At 40.8% G+C, this 14,886-nt stretch overlaps 1 protein-coding gene across 4 annotated transcripts in view; it reads right to left on the bottom strand.

Annotated features, from left to right (window-relative positions):
* The window catches only part of DAAM2 (dishevelled associated activator of morphogenesis 2), a 201,256-nt gene that overhangs the window by 22,323 nt on the left and 164,047 nt on the right, over window positions 1–14,886 (bottom strand). For all 4 annotated transcript variants that reach the window (XM_079298438.1, XM_079298439.1, XM_079298437.1 and 1 more), the window contains 5 exons: window positions 12,195–12,301; window positions 3,391–3,475; window positions 1,763–1,869; window positions 960–1,048; window positions 45–213 (listed from right to left, as the gene is read on the bottom strand). In XM_079298438.1, coding sequence (XP_079154564.1) covers window positions 45–213; window positions 960–1,048; window positions 1,763–1,869; window positions 3,391–3,475; window positions 12,195–12,301 — 557 coding nt within the window. The remainder of the gene's footprint in view (window positions 1–44; window positions 214–959; window positions 1,049–1,762; window positions 1,870–3,390; window positions 3,476–12,194; window positions 12,302–14,886) is intronic.

Below are 14,886 nucleotides of genomic sequence, written 5' to 3'. Positions count from 1 at the left end.
TGCAGCAGCACAATAACCAACATATTTATGGCCTTTTACCCTACCTGTCTATGCTGGATTTGGTGTCTGCGATTTTGTTCAGGCTGGAGACTTTGAAGCCATAAGCACTTCCCCTCTGGCCCTTGTTCATGTAGTTCCCAAAGGCAAGAACTACCTCCAAGAGTTGCCTCAAACGCTTGCTTCGGATGAGTTCTTTGGATGCCAGAAGAATGGCTTGAAGAGACAGAAAAAAGAAAAACAAGTTATTGCACAGTGGTTGTTTTAACATGCTTGGGCCCATAATTTGAAATACTCTGAATACCATTTGCACAATAAATGCTGCAACACTGTATGTGTACTGTCCTTCCTGCAGCCACACACCCTCAGAATGAGGACAACTGGAAGGAAAATATACTATATTGAACTTGTAGGAAGCTTCTCTGAATATAGGACCAAGGCTGTTCTTCTGTTATTTCACACACTAAAAGCACAGCCAGTGAGAACAGAGGCAAGGCTTGAGCTCTTCTGAAAATGCAGAGTACACTCATTTTTCTGCAATAACCATGGATGTGGTACAGAAGATGTACACCTCCCCTGCTTCTCTAGGTTACATATTCCCAGTGTATCAATGTCTTGAACTCTTCAAGTTCCCTTTGAAGAGAGAAGGTACAAGGTGAGAAGGGAAGGCTGACCTGCAGAGAAAGGCCATGAAAGCTTTTGGCAGCTCAGCACAGCCTGACAGCATGCTGTCATATTTGTCAGGTCATATTTATAGTGTAACAATCATGAAACTGACTTTATTAAGTCAATGGGTGAAAAAAGTGTGTCAGACAGAACTGATGTCTTAGGATATGGCATGCCTTGGCCTCACTGGAACTATAAACATAGCATGCATGTAAAGCATCTCCTTTGAAGACAAGCCTCTCTTAAGCCTCCCTGCCCCTCTGCATAACTCTCAGCAAAAGCTTTATTAATCATACCTTCCACTTTTGGTTTTGCTTCTGCCAGCCTCTCTGGAAACTTCTTCTTAAAGAATAATGCTTGCAGCCGCTGCTGATAGTGGTCAATCCTGCATGAAGGGCAGAGGAAAGCCAACACTGAACTGGAACTCTTGAAACCCAGGGCCAGTATGCTCCCCCCATAATCTAATGGATGGATGTTCAGTCCCATGAAGCCAAGGCACGGGATTATGGACATAGTTCAAACATAAAACATTACATAATCAACCTTATTATGAAAATGGTGGACCTCAAGTCACATTTTGCTCTCAACTGAAAACTACGTGGACAAACTCCCCTTACATTCAAAATATAACAGTCACGGGAGATGCCAGCTACACCTCAATTATCAGAGCAAATTGTTAATCCTCATCAGAGGTATAGCAAAGCTGGAACAAGAAAGATGGCCAGAGGATGAGGAGATGAGATAGCTTAACAGAAAAAGGGATCTATATGAAATCCTGACCCCTGGCTACATTGCATCTGATGCTTGGATCTGCATTCATTTTTGTGAAGAAATTTAGGCAGAGGAGGCAGATTTCTGCTTGTCTTCAGGGCACAGGCCCTTATGCTTCAGAAGCACAGATAAGTGCTTCTTGTCAATAAAGTTTGTGTCATGAACGGAAATATTTGTAACATTCACAGGCTTCTGGCAAACACAGGGCAGAACGCTGGCCCACAGTCTTGCACATTCCCCCCCAGTGCCAGATGATCCACTTTCAATAACAATTACAGCTGCTTCCAAGAAGTCCTGCGTGCAGTCTCCCATAATGTATCAAACAGACCTGCTCATTTCAAAGAGGAAACGATCTGCCCGCGCCATCCGCTCGATTTCGTGTTTGTGCTCCTCCAACAGGTCAGTATCGCTCTTTTCAGGGACGAACTTCAGTAGCTAGAGTGAGAGACACAAACCAAACACTGAGATGTGAGATCCAAGGAAAATGAGAGAGGGCAGAGGGGCACAAACAAATCCTGGTGGAGAGAGAGCCCTCAGATTTCTCTGCCTCTGCTACCACTGGGAAGCATTACATTGACTCAGCCGTGTGACCATAACTTCAAAAAAGTGCAGCTGTGTCTACAAAACTGACCTCTTCTAAACCTTTGCTTTCTGTTCTGTCTTTATCCTTCACTGACCCCATTGAGATTAATTTTTAATTCTATGGGGAATTTCCCATTTCAAAATACTAAAGGCCAAGTGCTACTGCAGCTTACCCAAGGGGAAGTACAGAGAGAACTTGATTCCCACAGCACTACTTGGAGTTTAGATTGGTGCAAACAAGAGCAGGATGTGTCCCAAACAGAGTGAAGTACCCATCGTGCCTATCGTAGAGCACACACAAAGCCTCATCTATCTCTCTTGGGTATGCCCTACACTGCTGAAACAATAAACAATAACCAAGCACTTGGATATGTGTCTGACACTGGCTGCTATTCACATGCTGACCTTAAAAGCTCATACTTTGATAGATTTTTGACATATCTGGTGGTAGTTATGCTTTAGTATGGTTATAAATACTGTCCTGTACACAGCCTCAGCTCACAGCCACAGAAACCACTCACAAACCATATCAAGTTCTCTGTCTTTTGCCACTTGTTAATATTTTATTGCACTCTGCAAATATGTGATATTCAAAGGTGTGGAGCATCAGAAGCTAGCAGTGACTTCTAGAGCAGCTGTGGTCATTCAGATAACATGACAAGTAGTCTATAAATTTCCAAAATGCAAAAGCTTTTTGTGCATGATTAAACACTGTAACTGTACAGAAAGAAGGAATCATATTTATTAGACAGTTTGTAATTATAATGTTTTGCACACTCCTAAGGAACTTTATCACATGTTTCTTTGGTCAAAGCATCATCTGTCACCTTTTATAAATAGAAATTGGGCAATGGTGGTGTAATTGCAGGTTTTTTTTCCTCACAAGTTATACAGTCAACCAGGTGCTGGGGATGGTAGTCCCCGGTCCTCTTCCAATGTTCCTGCAAGATCCTTTCTAGTCCTGGCTCTAACCATTGACCTACATGGTTGATTCTTGGCACTTCCTGATAGAAAGGTGGGTAAAGAAGGGAGATGCAGAAAAAGAAAAGAGGAAAGGATAACTACAGGATAATAATCAGCAGGAAAAAAAGTAGAGATGGGAAAAATTATGGAAGAGAGAGAACATAAAAAGAAACCTCATACTACCTGTAATCATGCAAATTTTGCACAAAGATTAGAAACAGTTACATGACAGAGGTATACCCAACAACATTGGGAAAAATACTTTGCTGTGCTCTCAGATGCAGCTCCACTGACATGACAGGGCCAAGTTCTGATCTGCAGAAAAACCAGCAATGACAGTATATACATCCACTAGAGAAAAGGCAGTGAAGGACCTAAAAATAAGTTATATCTGAGTTTAATCTTTCTCACCTGCTCAAGCATATCCTTCGCTAGGTCTTCTTGTTCATCCATCTTCAAGATTGCTTGTCTGATTTCTTCATTAGACAGCTTCAACCTTTCAAAAGTATCAACATTGTACCATTAGTGCAAAGTTTAAGTGACTGGCAATTCAAAAAGCAGGAAGCCTGAAACACTGCATTAAACAGGCATGAAACAACCAGAGCAAGCTCTACTGTGAAGCTGTAGAATATTCAGTAAGAAGAACAAATCAGTTTTAAAGACAGGGGTTTTATGGACAATATATTTTTACGCCCTTCAGCTAATCAAACACCTATCAAAAACCAGATGGTGGTTAATAACAATCAAGTCCTCAAAGATCAAAAGGGCTTCCAAGTTGCCCTGTACCAGATAGCTCTCTCATTAAGGTATTTTGCTATAGTAAAACCTTTCATGTCCATGTGACTTCTGACAGCGAGCTCATGTAACTCCTTGACTTGTGAATATTAAAGCATCTCCCAGAGTAAAAAATAATGGGAGTGAAAACACTCTTATTGAGAAAGGGTTTTCTTGCAAGAAAACTGCTTGTGCTAGGTAAATTCACTCTGTCAGCAATAACAGATAACAAAGGAACAGATAGCATCTGCATATCCATGTTTCACACCCAATGTGAAACAAGCTCTGAAAACAAGAGCTTTTTAATGTTATCTGAGCTACTAAGATTACACTCTCTTTACTACCTACACCTGTCAATCTGTGTACAATGAGTAGGAATCATCAGCTACAACTGAACACAGAATCAATAAAGAAATCTCAAGGTCTTCACTCAAAATCCAGAGCAGATTAGGAGGAGTCAAAACTTGTGATTAGCAAGATGTTGCTTGATGGATACCCAAAATGAACACTTGGTGGTTCTCAGAGCAGATGTCAACAAAGAAATCCACCAATCCCAACTCATGATACAGTCATTTCAGAAGAGTAGGGAACATTGAAGTGAACCATAAAGGAAAAGCTATCCACAAGAAAATCTCAGTTTTGGGACTGAAACAATAGAGTGTAAAAATAAATACTTGAAGAGTGAAATCTACAGTCCCCATGAACCTTCTACTATCAATATAATTAATTAACAGTAGAAATAGAAAATGCAAATAAAAATAAGAGACAGACTGATGCATGAGGCAAAATGCTTTAGTCTTCAGTGCTAAGAAGTTCTATGTTGAAATTTCACATTGCCATTGACATTTGGAAAGAATCATATTTTTGGAACTAGGTAAAAACAAAAGAAAAAGCTTTATTTTTACAAACAGGAAATATTACTAAATCTAAGAAACTTAAAATATTTTAATATTGCCCAATATAACTAACAGCTGGAAACTAAAATATGAATCAACAGACACTTGAAATATTTTAAGTATCAAATCTCTGTACTAATTGCTCTTATTGTATTTCAAGTTGGTCATCATGTCATCTTTCCACAAGGAGGGAAAATTGATACTATCTAAGCAAGATGAAGTACTGAATATCCAGAAAAGCTTAATAATTATGGCATGCTCATATAAGATAAGAAATAGTAATTTTGCAATGAAAAGGTTGGAAACTTTATTTCAGGTCATTGGTTTGACTCTGGACCAAAAAACCAAACTCCAGTCCATGAGGTTCTGCATAAAGCTCTACAGCCTCAATCAGAAAATGGAAGGGTTACTTTTGGCTTAAATAGTGAATTGTAAAGTCCATGGCTATGTGACCCTGAAATGATCAAACACTGTGACCAGAGAAGGGCTGAAACTGGTGGCTGTGGGCCTGGTCCCTGGGATACACATACACACATTCCCAAACAATTCGGTGCCTGAAGTTTTTAAAGTGCTATATTTTGTTATTTATCTTTCATTTAGAGAGCACCTTTGCATTTTCCAGAATCAGCAGTCTGCAGATTAGACTTGTAACACAGGCACACAATCTGTGAGAGGGAATGAAATAAAGCAACCCATTAACACGAGGGTGGAGGGGTTTTGTTGATACTTTCACAGAGTTTAAAAAGAATGAGGTGCATTTCCTGTGTTTTCCATGCAAATAACTCGAGCAATTACTCACTGACCACCCATTGCACAGTGGAAGTACCTCTGCTGTGTTTGGTGATGCAGTAAACAAGATCAAATAAACAGGTTTGAGGTACATCAACACAGCAGTGTTGCCTATATTAACACTGATCTTGCTGTTCTGTACCAGAGCCCAAGGATTCCAAGTTCCTCTGTTTGCTGCCATTCATCAACACTAAACACTTGAAAACATCTTCTGTTCAAAAATAATTGAGAGCCCCAAGGACAGAGAGTTACACAAACACTTTGATTTCTTGGATAATTCTGTGCCCCACCAGACATCAGCAGAAAAAATCTGATTTGAATGGTTGAGCCCACAGCAGAGAAAAGCAGAAAAGTTGCCAGTCCCCTGCTGAGAGGCAGCTTAACTTGGTCACTTACAGGACTGCAACAGGGTCATGGTGCCTGCAGGTGTGCATCTCAGATTATTAACAGTCTGATTACTACTACAGAAGGATTTACAGCAGAACAATCTTACTCTTCCAAAATGGGCTTGTTCTTCTTCTGGGACAGGATGCCATTCAAAAGCAGCAGTGACACAAAACACAGATTGTCCCACTTAAGAACGGTCTGAATAACTGGCCAAAGAATTGTTAATCTAGTGATTCTTGTATTTTCAAAACTCATGCCCAGCCATGCAGCAGATCTTAAAGATGGCCAGCAGTAATGTGAAACAGATGTGCTGCTTTTAAACAGAAACAGGTGAACTGATTAAAGAAGAACCTAAAGCAGATGCGTAAAATCTTTCCATTTAAAACTGGAAAGAGGCATCCCTCAGAGCCTAAAACTCATATGAGAGAGACAGCAAAACTGAAGTGGAAATATGGCCCAAAAATTTACACTACAGAAATTACATTTTGTTATCTATTGGAAAACTGCAATGACTTTGTAACAAGCTTTGCAGATCCAGCTGCTGGAAGTAACTCAATTTGGAAGAGCATACAATTCAAGCTGTATTCCCTCTGCCTTACACTCCTCAAAATCATGTAGCCTGGGATCACAAACAGGAAGTAAATGTGCCCCTTTCCTCAGCTGCAGCACATTCATTCATAGAACAGATACTGCCTGTTTTTGTTCAACAGGAGCCTGACACTGGTCAGATGAGGAAGGAAAAGGATCTTTACTGAGAATACTCCCTCCTTCTTCCCTCACCCGTACATCTGGTGGCAGCATATGGAAGTCCAACTGCTTGAGTCATCTCCAAGCAATGTTAAAGCTCAACAAGTACCAAATAACTTCTGATATGGTACTTAGCCTGCCTCCCTCTATCCCCTCTGGTGTCATAAATAATCTCTATTGACTCTGCAGAGTAATTCATCACTAATCTCCCCAGGACACCTCAACTGATTTAACACCAGCTTCACTTGCAGACATCAAGCGGTTTATTGTTTCGTCCTCTTGGAGAACGCCAGCAGCCTGACTCGGAACATGCCTGGGAGACATGTTGCAGTTTTACATCAACTTCCTTTACAGACATCCATTGCTTGCTCATTTTTTCTCCTTAAATATACCCATTGATTTAACTCACAGTAACCTCCCCCCTCCATTTCTCCCTCCTATGAATTAAAGCAAAATGCTTGTCACTCATTAACCATCTCCCTCTCCAAGGAAAAAGTGAGTTACTTCATGGCTTGTTCCTTGGATCTTAGCTTTTAAGAAGGAAGCATACTTTCCCACTAACAGAGAAATGGAGTTTTGCTGCAGCTATGTTAAGCTCCCAGGAATCACAGACCCACTGTTCCCTTTGCCTGGAGAAGAGGACAGATTATCATGTACCAAAGACATGTTATACCTCGTACTGAACTACAGTGCTCCCAATAGATGCCAATAGTAGTAGCTGTGACAGGGACAGGCACTGATATTTAGCTATGTCCTAAGGCCAGTTTATATAGCTCTCCCAAATCTTAGCTTTTATTGACTGCAGAATTCTCCATCTCCACAAGTCATTTCACACAGGCTACTAGTTAATCCATTCCTGAACTTTGTGACTGAGACACAAATCTGAGCTCTCCTAAGGCTGTACAACTCCCAAGCTTAGGTTTTTCAATATTTATATTGTGAGCATACTGATTGTCACTATCCCATAAAGGCCTCCTCTCAGAAGCAGCATTCAGAAGCCAGGCTGGTCTAATGGCACATTTAGCCAGAAGACAGAAAGATGCAGCCACTCTTCCCATGTCCTCTTATGTCAGTTGCCCCCTCATCTCATTAGTGAAGACAACAGTGCTTTAACTTTTTTGGGACAACAGCTGGGACATTTTACCCAGTACATCTTACACCATTATATCAACACATTGGGAAAAAAAAAAAAAACAAAACAACAACCACCAGTGCCTTTTCAGAACATCACTGTGAAAGTATTCTGGCAAGTACAAAAAGAAACAGGCTTTTCTTTTCTTGTTCTCCTTCAGCAAAAGCTCACGAGTATCCAAGCAAATTTGCATTCAAATACCCTTAATTACCTTCCAAGAAGGATCTGGGGATGAAGATCCAAGAAGGATCTTTTTGAGCCAAGAGGAGAAAAGCAGGACCAAATATGGGAATCCCCAAATTACCATGAGATAGTGATGAAGTAGTGGTTCATCTTTTATCACATCCCTGCCTTCAGGTTCTTAGTTGTGATCTCAGTCAGGATGACACTGATTAACCTGTTCAGTTTGCCTTGTAAGCATCATATCAGCATAGCAGGTAAAGCTATTTATTTTGGATCTTTATTCAAACCCAAAAAATCTCTCCAGGAACCCAGCAGGCACTGGTTATTGCCTAGTGTTTTTCAATACAGCACACTGAGGAACAGGAATGCTGAGTCCAATCAGCTGTTTCTGTAGCAAGATATGATTTATATTCCGGAATATCATACTGCCTCAAATTTACCTTAGAACAAGGGTGAACACTGAATTGTCACATGGCAGAAAGGCACACAGGGACTGGGACAGTCTAAAGCCTTGGCTGAATAGCTCATCCCCTTAATGTCTCAACTGAAAGAGTTTAAAAGCACTGAGGAGTTCCAGTGACAGTGATGTGAGAAAAATACTGTATCTCTTTTGTATTCTCATTGGAAATTCTGCCCAAGCCTTTCTTTCTTCTCCCCTACAGATGTTTGAATTGGCAAAGCCACAAACACTTGTTATACCTGCCTGCTAGTACCTGTCTACTGTCACATTCACATTTAAAACTATTATTCTGTAGTCAGATTCTGACTTCAGCTACTGCTGGTTTTATGTCACTTTGCTAGCACTCCTACTGTTTTCAGCCTCTTGAGAAGGTTATTACTGACTCACTGAGCCACAGGAATAACAAACATATATTATTCAGAAGGACACTGATATAATTATTTTGCTGGGATTCCTGCAAAATAATGTGCACAAAGAAGTTCTGTAAGTATGCATTCAGCCTTCTTCCAAGCAAGATGTCTCAAAAAACTGAATCTCTCCAAAGCACTTCACAGAGCAAGACAGTAAACAGTACATATCTTGGGCATGTTGTGCAACAATACTTAAAGAAATGGCACTACGAAAACAGAGCAGCGAAAATATTATCCATTACTTAAGTAATGGAGGCAGGGAGAAGCCACAGTGGTGAGAGAGGTCAGAGAAATTTCCAGCTGCCAGGTGGAAGCAGGGAAACATGGGCATCTGGGATGACTCTTCCAGACCACACAAGTCTGACAACAAAACTCCAGCCTAGTAGAAACTGAAGACATCAGGAAATTCATGAGAGATAGCAGATTTCCAGTGTGACAAAAGTAACAGTATGTTTAAAACACTGTTAGAAAAGCTAAATTTGAAGCTGGTGGGTGCCTGAACTCACCACAAACAGATGGTCCCATGTCCTGGTTGAACTATGGCCTACTGGAAGTACTGCAAGATAAATTCATCTTATGCTTTTTTAAGCTTTTGAAGATGGCCTATGGAACAGAGCTTCATTTTAGATCCATCAGACTCTACTAAACAAGGACAATTTAACCCTTTCTTTGCAGGAAAACTGAAAGATGCTACCACTGAGTAGTAGAAAGAGATGTCTTTTTGTGGAAATAGAGATGAGATCTGGGAGGAAGGTTTATGAATTTGTTAGATGTCAGCAAAAATCAACTAGTGATTCAATTTTCATCTTCTCCAGCCTACCATGTGGCAGTCTCTCTGCAAAAGAAAGCAAGAGACATCTATTTCTCACTCTTGCTAGGTTTTGGCTTATGGTACCATATGAAATATGAGCTCTGCCTGACCCCTTCTAACACAGTGTTAGTAAAACAAAAACATTTGAGTAGGGGAGGGAAAGAAAACCCAACCCATGCAGCTATTTTACTTTAAAGGACACGACGGTTTAGTGTAAACAAAGGGGGAATAAACTACAGGGATATATGCACAGTAAGAGTCAATTGGAAACAGCTGTTGGCAGATACTGTGGCAACCTGAAATCTGGGGCTGCAGCTCTGGGTTGCACAAACTCCTTTTGTTTATCACCAGTTTTAAATCCCCTCTCATTGCATGTGTGTGCACACCCCCATGCACATGTGTGAGATGTGCTGCAGGAGCAGCAAGTGCATGGCAGCAAGCAGGGATGGTTTGGCTGGGAGTGTCTCTCCTTCAGGGTCTAACCTCAGGGAGGAAGACGAGGGGTAATGAAAAAACCTGCAAAAGCACTATAAAGCCCTTTCAACCATTGTCTGCAGCCATTCCTCCCAATTCCTGTCTTTAATATTAGAACCATATAATGACAAACTCCAAGAAAAGAGGCAAGAATGTAAAGGTGCTACTCTAGTTCCCAAAGATTTTTGCTTTTCTGTTTGCATTTAAATGGGAAGTTTGGGGAGGAATACCAATTCTGGGCAAAACTGTGCAATACTTCTGATATTCTGAGTGCAAAGCTATCTCTTACAAACATCAAATATCTAAGCCAGTGGGATAGCCCTGGCAGGTGGTGTTTCCAATGCCACAGCAGCAAAGTTAACAGAGCACAGCACAAACTTGCAGGCTCCAAATCTCTATCCTCCATGTTAGACCTGCTAACAATAAAAGCATCATATTTCCAAGTGAAGAAGCTGACAGTCACAAAGCACAGCTTTTCACCTCTGGTTTGGAGTCCAGACTAGCAGTTCAAGGTGCACCAACTTCATGGCACATCTGGAGTGAACACATGCCATGTATCTTGAAGTGCAAGGTTTGTAATTCAATGACCTTGCTGCTGGAGGCAGCAAAAAGAAAGACAAAACACAGAAACTGTCCATTTTCTCTTTCTGTATGAAGGGGATCCTTCTCAGGTAAGATTGCCCAAACTTGCACATCAGAGGAGGTGAATATTGAAAAACATGCATTGCTGCTGTCCACATTGCTTTAGTTTTGGAGATGGAAGGCTTTTACAAATAAATATCTAGTGCCATACCAAGTCATGGACCATGTTCCTGGATCCTCCTCAGCCCAGCCAACTGAATACATGTTACCACTTCTAGGAAATGTTCCAGCTGCTTACAGAGTTAATCTGAACCCCAGGCACAATTCAGTAGGTCCATCAAACAGCATGAAAATCCTGTTGCCCTTATGCCTCCTTATCCCTCTGCCCCAGCCTCAGCCAGCTGCCAACACCAGCAAAGACATGTGTTGGCAACTGCTGCAGAGAGTGCAATGTAATCATTTCCTCAGTGAAGGTTTGGATGGTGGGGGTCCTGCTGACATGCAGGCTAATGCCACATAAGTAGCACAGTGAGAGCCTCCACTGGCTTCACTAAGCAAGGAAAAGAACTCGCTCCAGTCCTGGAGGTGTGGCTGCAACCTTGCTTTAGCTGTTAGCTTGCTTGAGACAAGAGCACATCCATATGAACCCCTATTTTCTGTTGCCTAAATAAACAGTTTTGCTGCTCAATACTGCCACAGCTTTGCCAGGTTTTGTCTCCAGCCTTGCTGTCTCTCCTCTGGTAGGAAAGGCAACTTTCTCAGTTTGATTAATGTCTGCACAAACCTGATAGTGACAGACCTCAAAACCAGCACTCATGTTGGTAGAAAGACATGAAATAATATAGAGTGCCCTGATGTCACTGCATTTGAATTAATTAGTCATTGCAGGAATATACAAAGGCAACTCTTGGCTTCAAAAATCTAATTTACAAATAGAAGATTTAATTCTTCACAGAATATTCTGATTTGGAAGGGATCCACAAGGATCATGGAGCCAAACTCTTTAGTGAATGGCCCATACAGGGATTTAAACCACAACTTTGATGTTATTAGCACCATGCTCTAACCAGCTGAGCTCATCTCAAAGTCTTGAATATGAATGCCTGTGTTTACCACTGTTCTCACCACAAGTCAAAAACGAACACCACACTCAGCTCTGCTGTATTCCAGGGAGATGGTCAGAGCAATATTTAGAAAGAAACACACAGAACAGAAACAAATGACAGACACAGAACATGGGGGACACATTACTTAGAGTGAAGGGCAAGCACTGCCAAAGAGCTGCTTTCATCTATCAATGGGTAGTGATCACTTTCTGGTGATGAGTCTTCAGATAGAAGCTGATGCCCACCTGTTTGACACACAAAATGTGTGTCTGGATATTTCCATTAAGTGAGATAACATGTAAGAGAAACATACTTTTATGACATCAGAAGAGAGGTTTATCTGAGGCTCTGCAGGTATTAAACAGTAGTAGTTGGGAAAAGAATCATCCATTTGTTTAATTTCATCCCCTCTTGCCTCTGCATTGATCATGGCCCACCTGTGAGCTAAGGCTTAGCACACTTACTTGGAAAGGAGAATGACACAATTCTGGGCCCTCCGGCCATCAATCACAGAGAGCTCTTTCACCTTTCTTGTGGAGAGGTAAAGGTCTTCTGTTGAGCCCATCTCTTTCTGCATGCATTTCAAAAGGGAGGGAAAACAATCAGTATTATGTTTCTCACTCAAGACTGATAGACTTAGCTCAGTGTAATGAACAAACCCATCCCAACCTAGAAAAATCTACCCACACGATAAGAAAAGGAGACAAAGGCAGAAAGCATGGGGGTACATCTTGTTTTACTAGACAAACATAAATAATTCATTAACACCTATAAGTTCATCTTTGATCCTAAATACTGGATCTGATTCTGACCTATTGGACTCACACCACTAACAATTATGTTATGTTAATGTGAAAAATGGGCATGATAGGAGAATCAGGCACATTATGATGAAGCCCACTGGTGTCACAGCATATCCTTCAGCAGATGTCTCCTCCAGGGATTACACAGCATTCTTGAAAGGCTGGAGCACAAGCAATAAAACACCTTCTGTTATGTCTTATGGCTGCCATTGGACCTGACCAATCCATATTATATGAGAGATGCAAACAGTAGGGAACAATGGCATTTATCTTACTAAATAAATCTTACTAAATGGTAAAAATCTACATTTAATCTATCTTCTCTTTTAAAACCTAATCAATATATTTAATCACACAGAAATCACTCTTTTCCAAAGTTGCCTGTATATCCTTTGCCATACTCATCACCTAAAAAAACCTTGAAAATCCAGTCCAGAACTTTTGTCATAACACACAGAGATAAAATATTTGCAAACTCAGTCTGACCATCCAGTTTTTATTTTTGCAGCTAACTGCTACAGGAATAATTTAAAAAATGCCTTTTCATGACATCCATATTGTCAGATCTTGAGATTTTGAGATTTACCAGTATGAAATAGCTTTGAATGCACCATCAATAAGCAACATAATTTCTTTTTTAGCATTTAACAGCAAGCATGCTGAGTCAGATGTTGCTACCCCAGCACCCTGTTCCTGGGAGTGGTCAATAGCAGATACTCAGGGAAAGATGCCAGATCATGGCAAGCACACAGAATGGCTGCTTCCCAGAATTCACTCTCTGGACTCAAGGTTTTGCAACTCAAGGCTTACTTACATCAGCATGCCTAACCTCTGAAGAGATTTTGACACCCAAGCATTTCAAAGTTCAGTGTAAATCATAGGTTCATACTGCTAGTTGTCACTTCAATTATTGTTACAGTCAGCTACCACAAATCTGTGTGGCGCCTCTATATACAAAGGGCTCATGCAGCCCCATCCAAAAGTGCTGCAGTGAGCCACCCCCAATAGAAGGTGGCATTTTTAAGCAGGTACAATGCACTATCTGAAGACTTGCACTCTGTAAATTCTTCTAAATGTGCCCAAAGCATATAGCTTGGCAGAAAGCAAACGGCAATGTTACTCAACAGTAACATTAGTTACAACAGGTACAACAGTGTTTCCAAAAAAGGCAAAATTGGCATTGGGTAAGTATATTATTTTTGAGAGAATAACTAACAATACCAACAAGAGGAGTGTCCCCAGTATAACCTTGCATGTAGAGATTTCCTAAGTTTTCCTAAATTTTCTCAGTTTGTGGGAAGGGAGACAGGGGAATGTGGAGATGGGCAGCTGTTGAGAGGAATAAAGATACATGATGGTCTGTGCTCTTAGTTTACAAGCTTCAGTGTTCCTCACTAATTAATATTTGCAGACAAGGACACCTGAATAGTGACAACCACCATTGAACCCAAAGGAAAAAACAAAAGTTTCAGCCTTTGGCTATGTGTGTGAGGTGGGGATTTAGCCAGCTTTCCTTAAAGCCATCCACCAGGAATTCATGTAATAGTCTCCATGCCATTTCCATTTCCCCAGCCCACAGGATTCAACACAGATGAATAACTTGAGCTATTCAGACATGGTCCACTCCTTGGTCATAAGGACTAGACTCATCTAAAAATATATCCTCTTCAACTCATATTGAGGAGAGAGGTATTTATAGCTACTTGGAGTTATGTGTAAGCAAAAGCATATGAAGTCTCAGGTTTTACCAAAGCCAGATTCCAAGCTTAGCTGAAGGAAAACAGATTGCATATGGACTATACATATTTTCTCAGACACAGAAAAAGAAGAGCAAGAGGGCAGTGGTGACTAGCTTTTGTGAGAGAGCCCGAGCCCTGAATGCAAGAAGAGTTGGAGCTAGTCAGCCTGAGAGACAAGATGACTAAGCTTTATGCCATCATCCTTTACTGACTTCTTGTCTGGGATAGCACTGTGTTATGTGCTTCAAAGAGTATTTCAGATTTGATATTTTAGTTGCAAATTCAAAACTCAGCTAAAGTTTCAGTGCTGAAATGGCTATATGTGTGAAATGTGTTAATCACATAGGTGCCTTGCTTCAACTAAAATTTGATTTTGGTTAGCTGAAGACTTGTACCCTGGCAGCACCCTAGTTTCTGGAAATTATCAATACTTCACAGAACTACATCTACCATACTGACTTATTTTGCTGCTCTGCCATGTTAGCCTCCTCCATGTGGTAAAGCTGTGACTAGACTTTCCAAACAGAGTTCACTGAGCACTCATAGTGAGAACTACTTTCTTCTGAAACCACCAGAGACACTTATGATCATATCCAAACAATCTTTTCCTAATA

This window comes from Erithacus rubecula, assembly GCF_903797595.1.
Source record: "Erithacus rubecula genome assembly, chromosome: 2".
NCBI lineage: Eukaryota > Metazoa > Chordata > Aves > Passeriformes > Muscicapidae > Erithacus > Erithacus rubecula.
This window is presented reverse-complemented; position numbering and strand designations above follow the sequence as displayed.